At 39.8% G+C, this 15,116-nt stretch overlaps 2 protein-coding genes across 2 annotated transcripts; both read left to right on the forward strand.

Moving 5' to 3' along the window:
- Positions 1 to 3,377: 3,377 nt before the first annotated feature.
- Positions 3,378 to 4,754, forward strand: LOC130138170 (LRR receptor-like serine/threonine-protein kinase EFR). The gene has a single exon (XM_056311381.1). The coding sequence runs from the start codon at positions 3,378 to 3,380 to the stop codon at positions 4,752 to 4,754; it is 1,377 nt and encodes a 458-aa protein (XP_056167356.1).
- A 133-nt stretch (positions 4,755 to 4,887) lies between these two features.
- LOC115680865 (probable LRR receptor-like serine/threonine-protein kinase At3g47570) lies at positions 4,888 to 7,075 on the forward strand. Its single transcript, XM_056311382.1, has 3 exons — positions 4,888 to 6,046; positions 6,146 to 6,282; positions 7,010 to 7,075. Exons 1-3 carry the CDS (start codon positions 4,888 to 4,890, stop codon positions 7,073 to 7,075), a joined length of 1,362 nt encoding a protein of 453 aa, XP_056167357.1.
- Positions 7,076 to 15,116: the final 8,041 nt, after the last annotated feature.

Consider the following 15,116-nt stretch of genomic DNA (forward strand, 5'->3'; position numbering starts at 1 on the left):
AATGTATCCTTTTTCACTTAACTTGGTGATCCTATCTTCTCCAATATGACCTAATCGGCGATGCCAAACATACTTCGGGTTTGGACTATCTCTAGGCCGTTTATTGGCTATGACATTTATATTATTTTGCTTATTGACATTGGTAATCACATTACCAGACATTGTAATGGTATAAAGATTATTGGTTAACAAACCAGAACTAACACATCGTTTACTGTGATAAATGGAACATACATCATCATCAACTTTACTCAAACGAGGTATAGGGATGAGGTTATGAACCGCATTCTTGTAATGCAGATAATTATTCAAAATCAATACATGTCCAGAGGGCAAATACAAACAAAAAGTCCCTATGGCTAATGCAGCAACTCTTGCTCCATTTGCAAATGTCAAGACAATTTCATTTTGCCCACCATCCCGCTTAATTTCAGATTCTACAAGGACATACAAACATGTGAAGTTGCAACTAGATCTAGAACCCATAAGCTAGATTCAGAACCAACCGTAAGGTTAGTCTTAATAAGCATAGACACAATACCGTCACAAGGCTAGTCCTTTGGCTTAACCTTCAAGCTTGTGAGGTACTTGTTACAATTCCTCTTCTAGTGCCCCTTGACACCAAAGTAATGACATTTCCCTTTTTCAGCTTGGGCATTAGATGTAAAACTGATTTTATAGGCTTTTTCCATTTTTCTTCAAAAAATGAGGAACCTATTATTATGGGTGGAACCTATACGGAACATGGAACTGCTCACCCCTAGTATCAATTCACGAAATGATTTCTCATTTTAGTTATATTTATTTGAACTATAATGCTAGAAAAACTAGTATTTTGTATTCTCTTTGATGAATAACAAGCTTGTTCAATATTGTTGCGTTCATTTTTGTTTTGTTTAACTAAAAATGCAATAAAAAAAAAACCTGCTAGACCCTGAAACCTGTGACAAGGTAGGTTCCAGGTTCCAGGTTCCGACCGGCAGGTTCTAGGTTCCAAAAAATGAGAAACCTGTACCCGATGGTAGGTTTCAGGTTCCATGTGGAACCTGTAAGAAACCTGGAACCGCTCATCCCTAGTGTCCACATTAGCAATTTTTGGCTAAAATTGGCCGAATGGATTCAATTAACAAAAAGTGAAAATATTTAAGACTCAATTAACAAAATGAAAAAGTTTAAGATTAAATTAGTATAATAGGTTTATGACTTTTTGGACAATTTTCTAGTAAAATTATGAACGAATCTTCATGTATCTCATGATTTTTTTTGTTAGATAAGGTGTGCAAATAGCACCGCCCTAATAATTTTTTTTGTGTGTAAAATGTCAGTATTATAGAGTGAATGAAGTACAGCAGCTTAGGGGTATCCCCCAGCATTACAAATGGTTCTAATGGCTCAAGAAGATGGAGATGGGAAGTCTCCATATAGTAGCCAATACAACATTTGTCTAAGAAGGTCTAATGTTTTGGTAGAGTGAAGCTCTACCTCTTACATTTTTACTCACGTTGGCCAAAATAATATGAATATCAGTTGACTTGTTTTAAAACCGTCTTCGGTTGCGCTCCATCCATATGCCATAAATGGTTGCTAGAAATGATACCTTAAGGAGTCTAGCCGCCAAATCTTTGCCCTTTGTTGCCGTAATCATTCATTGAAGTTCCTCATTCCATCCTTCCAATGGACACCTAATCCCCTGTTGCGCAAGGATACTGCGCCATAAACTGCCTGTCCACTCACACTGGAAGAATAGATGTGTTATGTCTTCTATATCGGCCTTATAGAAGTTACACTGGATATCAATTGAGGTCATCCATTGGACAACAATTTCTGCTATCAGTAGTCTGTTTCTACAAACGAGCCAGCCAATAAAATTGTGTTTGCTAATACCGTTGGTCCAGATTAGGTCATACCACTCCACAATCGGTCCCGCATGTCTGAGTTCATCATAAATTTCTCGACAACAGTACCTTAAGCTATGGATAACCGAAGCGCTGCCCTAATATTATTACCATAATAAGTTTTGAAGAAGTCATATGTAGGTAGTATTTTCTTAATACATGGGAAGGAAAACACGAGCATGTAGTGCAACAGGAATATTTTAGAAACTGTTGAATTGCATAAATAACGTGCAATTAGAAGAAACAATTGTTATGAATTATTTAATAGAGTAGATAACATACATAATGAAGAACTCATTCAAGGGATATATGCTAATCATGCAAGTAAAAGAGAGACATGTACATTCACCTCAGGCAGCATTTCTGGATAACCCGTCTCCACTCTCTGAAGATGGCATAGATTGATCCTCATGGACTGAAAAATAGATTTTTTGGGATGCAAGTAAACGCTTGATAAGTGGTAAAAGAAATCTTGTAATGACTACGATGTTGTGTGCGACAATTCCACAAGATACGACTGTCGCGGATCCAAGGACATCAATTGTCTCCGACGCCGATCACGCACTCGCCAATTTGACCGTTGGCTTTCTCTAAGGAGAACATGTGTTGAGCATTGCCTTTTTAGAAGGAGATCGTCAAAGCTTGATCTTCAAGTTTCAACGGGATAGCATCACTGGCGTTAACCTTGAAAGAGCAAATCCTATGAAGAACAAATAAATAGAGAGGATGAATGTGCTCTGTGATATTTCTAAAAAGCAAGAGAGCAAATGTTGCCAATTTGAACGTAGTGCATCAGCAAGGGTAGCCAGGAAGATGAAAATGATTGTCGTATTATTGACATCTTGTTAATTATTAGAATGATTTCGGTCCATGTGAGAGGTCATTTTGAGTTACTAACTCCATCAAGAAATTACTAGCCACCAAGATGCTCAACCTTACTTCTCTAAATAGAAAGTGAACATTAGCGTGGAGAAGTTACTGAATTTAAATAGTTTGAAAGTGAAGTTACTTTTCATCGTGACAAAATTAGTAGTCATTGATATGCACACACCTACTTTTCATGGTAAAAAGTTACCATGTTGAAAGACCGACTTATTATAAATGTTTATTGCCAGAGCAAGACTTTGAGTTCGCCCCTTAGTATAATCACTTATCTAATTTTCATACAAAAGTTATTAATCACGCGGAGTAATTATCAACTATAGGTCAGAAGTCAATTTTGAGATGTGAGCATACACAGCTGTACAGTGTCTATTGTTCACAAATTGAGGACCTGTTGTCAATGTGCTTACATGGAAAAGGGCCACCTCCATATGAGTGCCCCATCCTGTGGAGTAAACAAGTCCGTGATTGATGGTTGACAGGTCTCCTTCACTAGCTGTCGACGCAAAAAGGGCCACCTCCATATGATTTATAAATCTCTTCACGTCTAATTGAGTTAGGACGTACCAATTTCTCTTCTTTCTTCTCAGTTTTCAAATTATGGAACCTCGAAGCATTAGCATTGCAGAGTTTCAATCATGCCATTTCCTTGTTGGTATTGTGCTCGCGTTGTGCATTACCCAAGTCTCCTCTACCACAAACGAAACCGACAAGCTATCTCTGCTTGCATTTAAGGCCGGAATAGCTAAGGATCCTCTCAATGTGCTCAGCTTGTGGAATGATAGCATGGGGTTCTGTCAGTGGTATGGTGTCACCTGCGGTCGCAGGCACCAAAGGGTCACCGTACTGGACTTACATTCGCACAAACTCTCTGGGTCGATCTCTCCTTATATTGGGAACCTCAGCTTCTTGAGAGAATTGTCGCTCGGAAACAACAACTTCGATCATGAAATCCCTCCGCAAATCAGCCGGTTGAGCCGCCTACGGATCTTGCAACTAGAGTACAATTCATTGGTTGGTGAGCCTGAAAACATTTCAGCTTGCTCTAAGCTTGTCACCCTCATTCTTAATTATAATCAACTAACCGGAACAATTCCTACACAAGTCGCTTCGTTATCGAATCTACGGATTTTTTCTTTGTATAGAAATAATCTAACAGGGAGCATGCCTTCCTCCATTGGGAACTTATCTTCACTAGAGTGGCTTTCTCTTACGGAAAATTACTTGGTTGGGAGCATTCCTCCGGTCTTAGGCCACCTGCCAAAATTTCAAAACTTTGATGTGGGAGTAAACAAACTTTCAGGTCCAATTCCAACTGGAATTTTGAATCTCTCTTCTTTAATCAGCATCGATGTAGGAAACAACCAATTACGAGGGAGTCTTCCTGCAGACATAGGCTTTACGCTTCCAAATCTTGAGTTTTTCAGCATTTCTATGAACCTATTTGAGGGACAGGTTCCTCCGTCAATATCAAATTGGACAAAGCTAGAGGTACTTCAACTTGCAACGAACAAACTTTCAGGTAAAATGCCTTCTTTGGAAAATATGCACGAGCTTCAAAAGTTCACCAATTTCCAAAATCAGCTCGGGTATGGAAAACACCAAGACTTGAACTTCATTTGCTCACTGACAAATGCCACGAAGTTAGAAGCATTGTCTATTTTTAGCAACAGTTTCGACGGAGTGCTACCGAAATGCATAGGTAATTTATCCACCACCCTCACAATATTTGATGTGAGTCAGAATCGAATATTTGGAGAAATTTTTAGACAGATTGAAAATCTTGTGAACCTCGAAGTATTGATTATGAATGGAAACAAGTTTTCAGGTGTTCTCCCGTCGAATTTGGGGAATCTACGAAATTTGTCGGTAGTGCAGTTAAATGATGACTACCTAGGAGGGACAATCCCATCTTCTCTAGGAAATCAAACCAAGTTGACTCTACTATTAAGATCAAATCCCTTTAGAACTGTCTAACTGCCAATTTTTAAACGTGCTCGATCTTTCTAGTAACAATCTCAATGGTACCATACCCCCACAAATTATGGGTATTTCATCATTAACCAACCTTTTGGACTTGTCTCATAGCCATCTCACTGGAGTTTTACCCATGGAAGTAGGCAACTTGAGATTTTTAACTGCATTGGACATCTCCGAAAATATGTTAGGAGGTGAAATTCCAAATAGTTTAGGTGATTGTGTTGCATTGGTATCATTGAGGATAGGGGACAATTCCTTCCACGGGTCCATTCCTCAATCGATCAAATCATTAAGAGGCATTGAAGAACTAGATCTTTCACACAACAATTTTTCCGGGGAAATTCCACAATTCTTGGAGGTATTTCGGTTTTTGAAGGTTCTGAATTTGTCTTACAATAATTTCGAAGGCATGCTACCACGTGAAGGAGTCTTTGAGAATGCTACCACTACTTCTATTATTGGGAATGCTAAGCTTTGCGGTGGATTGCCAGAATTTCAGCTTCCTAAATGCATCTCCGGTAGCTCCAAGAGTAGAAAAGTCCATCATGTATTGAGATTGTCCGCTTTTGTTATTTGTGGCCTTCTCGTAATTTCTCTAGTTCTTGCTATTCTATATCTCTCTTGGTGTAAGAAGCAAGTACCGGAATTGGTTTCAAGTTCTATTGATGTTTTATGTCCGAACATATCTTATGGAACAATCCTAAAAGCAACCAATGGTTTTTCTTCAACCAATTTGGTCGGTGTTGGAAGCTTTGGTTCTGTTTACAAGGGAGTACTTGAGGACAATGGGACTAATGTTGCAGTGAAGGTGCTTCATTTAGTGGGTCGCGGTGCTTTGAAAAGTTTCATAGTTGAGTGCGAGGTATTAAGAAACATCAGACATCGAAATCTTTTGAAGATAATGACAGTATGCTCGGGTGTTGATTATCAAGGAAATGATTTTAAGGCCATAGTATATGACTTCATGGACAATGGAAGCCTAGAACAGTGGTTACACCCAAACGCAACACCATCTCATGAAAACGAGCCTCCGAAAAAAGTGAATTTCATTGAGAGGATAAATATTGCTACTAGTGTTGCTTTTGCACTGGATTATCTTCATCACCAGTGCCACAACCCTATTATTCATTGTGATCTAAAGCCGAGCAATGTTCCTTTAGATGCTCATATGGTTGCGCATGTGGGTGACTTTGGATTGGCGAAGTTCCCTCTTGGATCATCCCTTGATACTATAGCTAATCATATGAGCTCTATGGGCCTAAGAGGGACAATTGGTTATGCTCTACCAGGTAATCCCTCTACTTCTATTCTAATGATCTGAGCTCCACATTCTTTTTTATGATAGGCACAGCTAATTTCATCTGCACTATATTCTAAATGCATGGCAGAATATGCAATGGGATGCGAGGTCTTGAGAGAAGGCGATGTCTACAGTTTCGGCGTCCTCTTACTAGAGATGTTCACAGGATTGAGTCCCACCAACGACAGATTCAAAGACAATATGACTCTCCATAATTTTGTCGCAGTAGCTTTGCCTAAACAAGTGTTAGCAATTACAGATCACATTTTGCCTCTAGAAAGAGAGAGTCGTTTTGAGCCTAACAATCCTTAGCATTGGCTTTCCAAAAGCGATGGCATATTTCAAGAGTGTTTGGTTATGGTATATAATATTGGAGTTGCTTGATCTAATGAAGTGCCTCGAAGAAGGATGAGCATTGGTGGCGTTGCAAATCAGCTGCAAAAGATTAGAGAAAAACTCTTTGCGTTGGGTTTCCGTGAATAAGATGAACGACTGCAAGTGATATGATAATTTCCTAAGCTCTCTCTTCTTAAAATTTTATTTTTGTTTATGCTAGTGCAAACATACATATAAAATGTGTAGTAGAATAGAGAATCAATCACGCATTTCCATTAGAAAGTAATAGTTGAATGTTATCCTCAATTGTATATGTATTAAGCCAGCATATGCCCTGCAGTGCGGAGACCTTTTAACATCTGTTAAAATATATCTCAAGTTTGAGAACATGGACAAAAACCCAACCCAAATCGAAATGCAGAAAGTCTAGCTGTACAAAGAAAGTTCGAATTTGACTTTGTGACCGCCTTCTTCAAGTCCGAATCCTTTTCCATGTTAGAGTCCAAAGCAATGTTGGACTTTGGGAGTGAGAAGAGGACTTAAATTAGGAAATCTTGGTCTGACTTTGACCAAGGGTTTTGCATGATTCATATACGAATTATTCCTCTTTCGTCAGATGGTGAATGTTGTAGAGTGGGTCTTTATGCCTTATGTGCAGAAGTTAGAGGGGGCTTTCTCGTGAATTGCGTCTCGAAGCAATCCGAGAGCATTGAAGCAGGTTAAATCTTTTGGGTAAGATCTTGTATATTTCTCTATAAGATTGAGTGATTGTTTCACGAAGAATCGTGTGAGGCTAAACACTAAGATTATTGAGTGTAACCGGAGGCTGTTAAACACTGACGGTATTTGAATAACTTGAGTATGGTAATATTCTTCGTTGTATCGCTTAATATCACACCAACCAAACAACGTGAATCCGATCTCCAATTAATTTCCTTATTTTGTTTGTTGTCGTGTTCAATCATTTGTTTTTCGCAACAATCGATATCAAAGCCAAGCTTGATTGACTTGAAGTGAATGGTTCGTAATAGAAGAAGGAAAAGTGAAAATCGATAAATTTGAAGAGAAAAATTTTGATTTCTGAGAAACGCAGATTGAGGATAATTTGTACCAAAGAAAAATACACTTACCAGTGTATGGGGTGAAGGCAGAGTCGATGAAGCATGATAATTGGCTTTGGTGAATGAATAGACAAATTGCTAAGTGTTATCCAATAGATGTTGTCTCATAATGTCATGTTTGACATCAGAGAAGTATTGCAGGAATGATGAATGCCTTGTCATACTTGTACGAAAAGCCCTATGCAATCAACAATATTTACTTGATGCGATGGATGTTTTACTTAAAGATGGGCGAAGGTTCGTCGATTGTTAAGCATATCAAAGAATCCAATGTAGTTGTTAGTTAATTAAATTCAATGGTGATTGATTTTGATGATGACATACATAAGTGGGTAAAGCTCACATAAATTGAGCCATGTGGCATGCTCACATGAGAATTTTACCTAGTAATTTATCATAGGATAGTCACTTTAACAAATCCCTAATCCTAACAAATCTCTAATTTAGTTAATGAAAAATACCGATGTGACTTTTATTATTACTTTTTTAAGATACATGGCGCCAATGTAGCGCTCACCAACCGTCACATAAAAAAAAACTTGAAAATTTAAAAAGAAACAAAAAAACACATAAAAGTCTATCCTTCTTCCCTTTCTCTTAGTTGATCAAATACATGCACTCGGTTACCCACATGTGAAAATAACATAGTATAGTCGAAGAAAAAAGAAATGACTTAATCCCCCACGACCCTCCTCTCTTCCTTCCATCACACCACCGCCCCAGCATAGCGATTGACGCCATCGTCATGTCGCCCAATCACCGACAACAGCCCTCTACCAGTGCGCACCCACCAACGGCCTCCCACCATCAATACTCAGACTCACGCCCCTTCGACTCCCTCTTTGTATCTTGTTCGGGTCTGGTTGTGGGGGGCTTCTGTTGTTCGGCTAAGTTCGTATATCAGAAATTAAAATCAAGCGTTAGGAAAACTAACCTGAAAGCAGTACAACCAAATAAGCAGAATGTTGATCCGAGCCCAACGAATTAACGTCGTGTCCTTAAGACGAATTTGGCCCCTCAATCAATACCCGAGGATATTGGACAATCGTCTCCCAGGATAGAACGGATCTCGAACCTCCGAAGTGATACGTATTCGGAGGACTCCAACGAACGCAATTTTGCAGAACAATCGCACGAAATGACAATGATGAAGAATGAGAGTGCAGCAGAATGCCGCGAAAATATGAAATGCCAAGAGTACTTCGTTCGGTCATGTATGAATGAATAGTCATCAAGGAATTTCGGTTATAGAAGGATGAAACCGAAGAGTCACCAACCGAACAATTTTGTTCGGTCATGTGAACAGTCACGAGCCGAGCCTTAAACCGGTTTGGTTCGTGAACAGGCGCGAAGGGCTTCGGTTTTCGTTCGGGCGAACCGAACCTCACGAACAGACATGTTTGTTTGTCCAAAAATAAATAAATAAATAAATAATTTATAAACAACGTGTCTATTCAAAAAATAAAAAATAAAAAACCGATAGAGAGTGGACCCGGAACCGAACCGAGCCGAGCCGGACGGACGGCGGCGGCGCGCGGGGGGTGGACCGACCTAGCTTGACGTAGGTCCTCTCTCTTCCACAAAAGTGGGGTACCCCTTGGGGCCCAAACCCATTTGTGAGGCTCAACTATTTGAACCCATCTCCCATCTCTCTTCTACCCTATGTGGGACACTTTCACCCACACACTTCTCATTCAATTCTATGGGATTTTGGTTCCAAAATCCCAACAATCCCCCACATGAATGAGAAGTTCAGATATCATGACTCTTTGTGTATGCATGAGATGCAATGTCCGATTATTCCATGAGAAAACGTTGCATCAGGATAAGTAGTCTGAGACCTTGAACTTTCCTTAGTGAAACCTATCGGACTTACTCGTCAATCGAAGACTTGATGTCTTTGAACCTGTCGACCTTTGGTGTAAGCCTAGACAAGAGAAATCACACAACTGTTTCTCGAACAAAATTGGTTCTCACTGTTGTGTTCGTTTTGGCCATGAACACCGCCTGGTCTCATGAGTGTTTTAGAGAATTCGGCCTTTTCAATTCTCACAGAAGCGGCCCTCACTTCACACTCACATAGGTGATTTCTGAACATATAGTATATCACATACTCAATTCAGAATCATTAAAAGCTTTTGCTTAACCTTCACATATTAGTCTTGTCTTCATCCGGAATGAGTAAAAATTTAACAAGATTCTACACTCGTCTTCATAACTTAGTTGTCCCTTTGAACCTAGATCTTGGGATCTCCAGTCAACTAGGTAGGGTTTCCGCTATGATGACTTGTTTATAGGCCTTAAACCCATTCCCCTTGATGTTTTTGCAACCATCTCTCCAGTTAGGCCTTTTGTCAATGGATCCGCAATATTATCTTTTGACTTCACATAGTCAATGGTGATAATTCCACTAGAGAGAAGTTGTCTTACTGTGTCATGTCTTCGACGTATGTGTCGAGACTTACCGTTATACATGACATTCCTTGCTCTTCCTATTGCCGCTTGACTGTCACAATGTATACATACAGCGGGCACTGGTTTAGGCCAATTAGGAATATCTTCCAAGAAATTTCGAAGCCATTCTGCTTCTTCACCGGCTTTATCCAAAGCAATAAATTCTGATTCCATAGTGGATCTTGCAATACAAGTTTGTTTGGATGATTTCCAAGACACTGCCGCTCCCCCAAGTGTGAATACATATCCACTTGTCGATTTTGTGTCTTTAGTGCCGGTTATCCAATTTGCATCACAGTATCCTTCAAGTACCGCTGGATATACGTGTAATGCAAAGCATAATCTTGAGTATGCTTTAAGTAGCCCAATAAACGTTTCATTGCTTTCCAATGATTTTCATTTGGACTAATCAGAATCGACTTAGCTTGCTAACCGCACAAGCTATGTCCGGCCTAGTACGATTCATGACATACATTAAACCGCCTAGTATACTAGCATACTCATTTTGAGCCTTACTTTCACCAGTATTCTTCGAAAGATGTAAATTAACATCTATCGGAGTCTTTACCGGTACAATATCTAGATTCTTGCACTTTCCAAGAATCGTCTCAATATAATGGGATTGTGATAGAGCTAATCCTCCATATGTTTTATGGATTTTAACTCCTAAAATAACATCTGCAACCCCCATATCTTTCATATCAAATTTACTCGTGAGCATGCGTTTGGTCGCCTTAACAACCTCACTATCGCTGCCCATTATAAGCATGTCGTCTACATATAAGCACAAAATGGCGAAACCATTATGAGTGTTCTTAACATATACACATTTATCACACTCATTGATCTTGAAACCATTCGACAACATGACTTGGTCGAATTTAGCATGCCATTGTTTCGGTGCTTGTTTCAATCCATAGAGTGACTTGATAAGCCGACATACTTTCTTCTCTTGACTTGGAACAATGAACCCTTCGGGTTGTTCCAAATATATTTCTTCTTCCAAATCCCCGTTTAAGAAGGCCGTCTTAACATCCATTTGATGGATTTCAAGCTTATACACCGCTGCTATGGCAATTAGCATCCTTATGGATGTAATTCTAGTAACAGGTGAATAAGTATCAAAATAATCAAGACCTTCTCGTTGCTTGTATCCTTTTACTACAAGCCTAGCCTTATATTTATCAATAGCACCATCCGCTTTCATTTTCCTCTTGAAAATCCACTTACATTGTAGTGGTTTATTACCAGGAGGAAGGTCAACCAATTCCCATGTATGGTTTGACAAGATGGATTCAACTTCACTATTGATAGCTTCTTTCCAGAACGGGGCTTCTGGCGAAGTCACAGCTTCTTTGAATGTCCGAGGCTCATTCTCTAACAGATACGTTAAGAAATCAGGTCCAAAAGACGTGGAAGTCCTTTGTCTTTTACTACGTCTAGGTTCATCCTCAATTGGATCATTTCTAGATATAGTATCTCGAGACCTCTTATTATTATCAATTGGCTCATATACTATGTTATACGGAAATATATTTTCAAAGAACGAAGCGTCCCTTGATTCAATTATCGTATTAACATGTATATCTGGGATCTCTGACTTGTGAACAAGAAAACGATATGCATTGCTATTCTGAGCATATCCGATAAAAACACAATCAACAGTCTTTGGTCCTATCTTAACCTTTTTAGGCTTAGGAACCGCAACCTTAGCCAAACACCCCCACACTTTGAGATAATTCAAGTTAGGCATTCTGCCTTTCCATTTCTCATAGGGAGTTTGTTGTGTTTTTCTGTGGGGCACTCTATTTAAAATAAAATTCGCCGTCAAAACAGCTTCCCCCCACAAATTCTGTGGTAAACCGGAACCATTCAACAATGCATTCATTGTTTCCTTTAAAGACCGATTTTTCCTTTCTGCCACTCCATTAGATTGCGGCGTATAAGGAGGAGTCATTTGGTGAACGATACCAAACTCAGTACAAATTTCCTCAAAAGGAAATTCATATTCACCTCCTCTGTCACTTCTAATCATTTTAACTTTCTTATTCAACTGAGTTTCAACTTCGGACTTATAAATTCTAAAAGCATTCACAGCCTCATCTTTGCTACTAAGCAAATAAACATAACAATACCTCGAGCAGTCATCTATAAATGTGATAAAATACTTATTACCACCTCTTGACGGTATTGATTTCATATCGCATATATCTGTGTGTATCAAATCTAAAGGTTCTGAGATTCTATTGTCTATAGAATGAAAAGGAGACTTAGAAAATTTAGATTCAACACACACTTGGCATTTCTCACTAGAACATTCGAATTTTGACAATAATCCCATGTTCATTAATTTCTTTATCGACTTATAGTTAACGTGTCCTAATCTAGCATGCCATAAATTAGGAGACTCAAGCACATAAGCAGAAACAACTTTATTCATAACATCATTGGGTACAACAGTCATTACATTTAACTTGAAAAGACCATCACTGAGGTAACCCTTTCCTACATACATCTCATTCTTGGAGAGTACAAACTTATCGGATACAAAAACCAACTTGAAGCCATTCTTGCTAAGAAGAGATCCGGACACTAAATTCTTGCGTATGTCTGGCACATGTAGCACATTATTTAGTGTCACAACTTTCCCAGATGTCATCTTTAGAGCAACCTTTCCAACACCTTCAACCTTAGAGGTCGATGAATTACCCATGTAGAGTTTTTCATCACCTTCCATAGGCATGTAAGATGAGAACATTGATTTATTATTGGCGCAAATATGACGAGTTGCTCCAAGATCAATCCACCACTCCTTGGGATTTCCCACCATATTACACTCGGATATCATGGCAGTTAGATTGATATCATCAACACCATTGGAAATTTCTTCCACCACATTAGCCCGAGTTTTCTGTCTTTTCTTGGCTCTGCAGATCTTTGGCTCGATGTCCGGACTTGCCACGGTTGAAGCACTTGCCAACGAACTTCTTCAGGCCTTGGGTGAATCCCTCTCCAGACTTGCTAGTCATTTTTCTCTTCTTGTTGGGTTTTGATCCTTCTTCAACAACATTGACCCTTGAGACCGCCAAATTGCTGCCAACTTTCTTTTCGGAATTTCTATTGTCTTCCTCTATCCTCAACCGAACAATCAAGTCTTCAAGTGACAACTCCTTTCTCTTGTGTTTGAGATAATTCTTGAAATCTCTCCAGGATGGTGGCAATTTTTCAATGAATGCAGCCACTTGAAATGTCTCACTTAGAGTCATTCCTTCAGCATGAATATCATGCATAATCACTTGAAGCTCTTGAACCTGACTTAAGACGGTCTTTGAATCAACCATCTTGAAGTCCAGAAATTTACCGACAATGAATTTCTTCAATCCGGCATCTTCGGTTTTGTATTTCTTGTCCAGACTATCCCATAACTCTTTAGCCGTTTTTAGCGGACTATATACGTTATAGAGAGTATTGTCCAGACCGTTGAGGACATAGTTGCGACACAGAAGTCGAATGATTCCATGCATCCACAAAGCAGCAAGCTTTTCTTTATTTGTCTCTCCAACGTCCAATTTAGGACCATCCTCATTGAGGAATCTAGCCAAGTTCAAGGTCGTGAGATAGAACAACATCTTTTGTTGCCATCTCTTGAAATCCGTACCATTGAACTTTTCTGGCTTTTCTCCGTGATTCGGAATAGGATTAACCGAAGTCGAAGCCGAAGCCATTTCTGAAATATAAACACATACCATATTCACGAACAGAATTGAAAATTTCTAATATGAACAGTATTCGGAAAATTTGTTAACGAACAGAATGTGCAAACAGAATCGTATTCTATACGACTATGACAAGGAACATACGAACTATATAAAAGTTCGAATTAAAGAAACGGCAATATGATATTTGATAGAAAAACTCAATGAACAACGCATAAGAATATACGAACAGAACCGAAGTAGAAATTCGTCTTAAGAGTGTAGTTCGGCTAAGTTCGTATATCAGAAATTAAAATCAAGCGTTAGGAAAACTAACCTGAAAGCAGTACAACCAAATAAGCATAATGTTGATCCGAGCCCAACGAATTAGCGTCGTGTCCTTAAGACGAATTTGGCCCCTCAATCAGTACCCGAGGATATTGGACAATCGTCTCCCAGGATAGAACGGATCTCGAACCTCCGAAGCGGTACGTATTCGGAGGACTCCAACGAACGCAATTTTGCAGAACAATCGCACGAAATGATAATGATGAAGAATGAGAGTGCAGCAGAATGCCGCGAAAATATGAAATGCCAAGAGTACTTCGTTCGGTCATGTATGAATGAATAGTCATCAAGGAATTTCGGATATAGAAGGATGAAATCGAAGAGTCACCAACCGAACAATTTTGTTCGGTCATGTGAACAGTCACGAGCCAAGCCTTAAACCGGTTTGGTTCGTGAACAGGCGCGAAGGGCTTCGGTTTTCGTTCAGGCGAACCGAACCTCACGAACAGACATGTTTGTTTGTCCAAAAATAAATAAATAAATAAATAATTTCTAAACAACGTGTCTGTTCGAAAAATAAAAAATAAAAAACCAATAGAGAGTGGACCCGGAACCGAACCGAACCGAGCCGGCCGGACGGACGGCGGCGGCGGCGCGCGCGGGGGGTGGACCGACCTAGCTTGACGTAGGTCCTCTCTCTTCCACAAAAGTGGGGTACCCCTTGGGGCCCAAACCCATTTGTGAGGCTCAACTATTTGAACACATCTCCCATCTCTCTTCTACCCTATGTGGGACACTTTCACCCACACACTTCTCATTCAATTCTATGGGATTTTGGTTCCAAAATCCCAACAGCTTCAAGCCGCCACCGCGACCTTAGCCACTACTGATCTGAGCCACGACCTGAAATCAGTGGCCATCGATCTTGGGTCACCTCAGAACTGAGCTGAGGTCGTCCGAGGTCGTGACCTCCATTACAGAGGTCGAGAGACTTGTGCGAATTGCAGTGGGAGGCAGAGATAAGTCGGTGCATGCGTGCGTGGCGATGCAGGTGGGCTCGGGAAAGGCGGTGACTTATTAGCAGCACGACACATGGTCAGCAACAACAACCGTCGCCGACCTCCATGCAAAAAAATAAATAATTCAATTTCAACCCTTTCTTGAG

This window comes from Syzygium oleosum, unplaced genomic scaffold (genome assembly GCF_021117445.2).
Source record: "Syzygium oleosum isolate NSW1041296 unplaced genomic scaffold, Sole_v2.1 Sole_v2.05, whole genome shotgun sequence".
NCBI classification, from domain to species: domain Eukaryota; kingdom Viridiplantae; phylum Streptophyta; class Magnoliopsida; order Myrtales; family Myrtaceae; genus Syzygium; species Syzygium oleosum.

Coding starts and splice junctions, on each gene's coding strand:
- LOC130138170 (XM_056311381.1), top strand. CDS start 3,378: ATGGAACCTCGAAGCATTAGCATTGCAGAGTTTCAATCATGCCATTTC.
- LOC115680865 (XM_056311382.1), top strand. CDS start 4,888: ATGGAAGTAGGCAACTTGAGATTTTTAACTGCATTGGACATCTCCGAA. Junction 6,047..6,145: donor AATTGGTTATGCTCTACCAG/GTAATCCCTCTA, acceptor AATGCATGGCAG/AATATGCAATGGGATGCGAG. Junction 6,283..7,009: donor CTCTCCATAATTTTGTCGCA/GTAGCTTTGCCT, acceptor CTCTTTCGTCAG/ATGGTGAATGTTGTAGAGTG.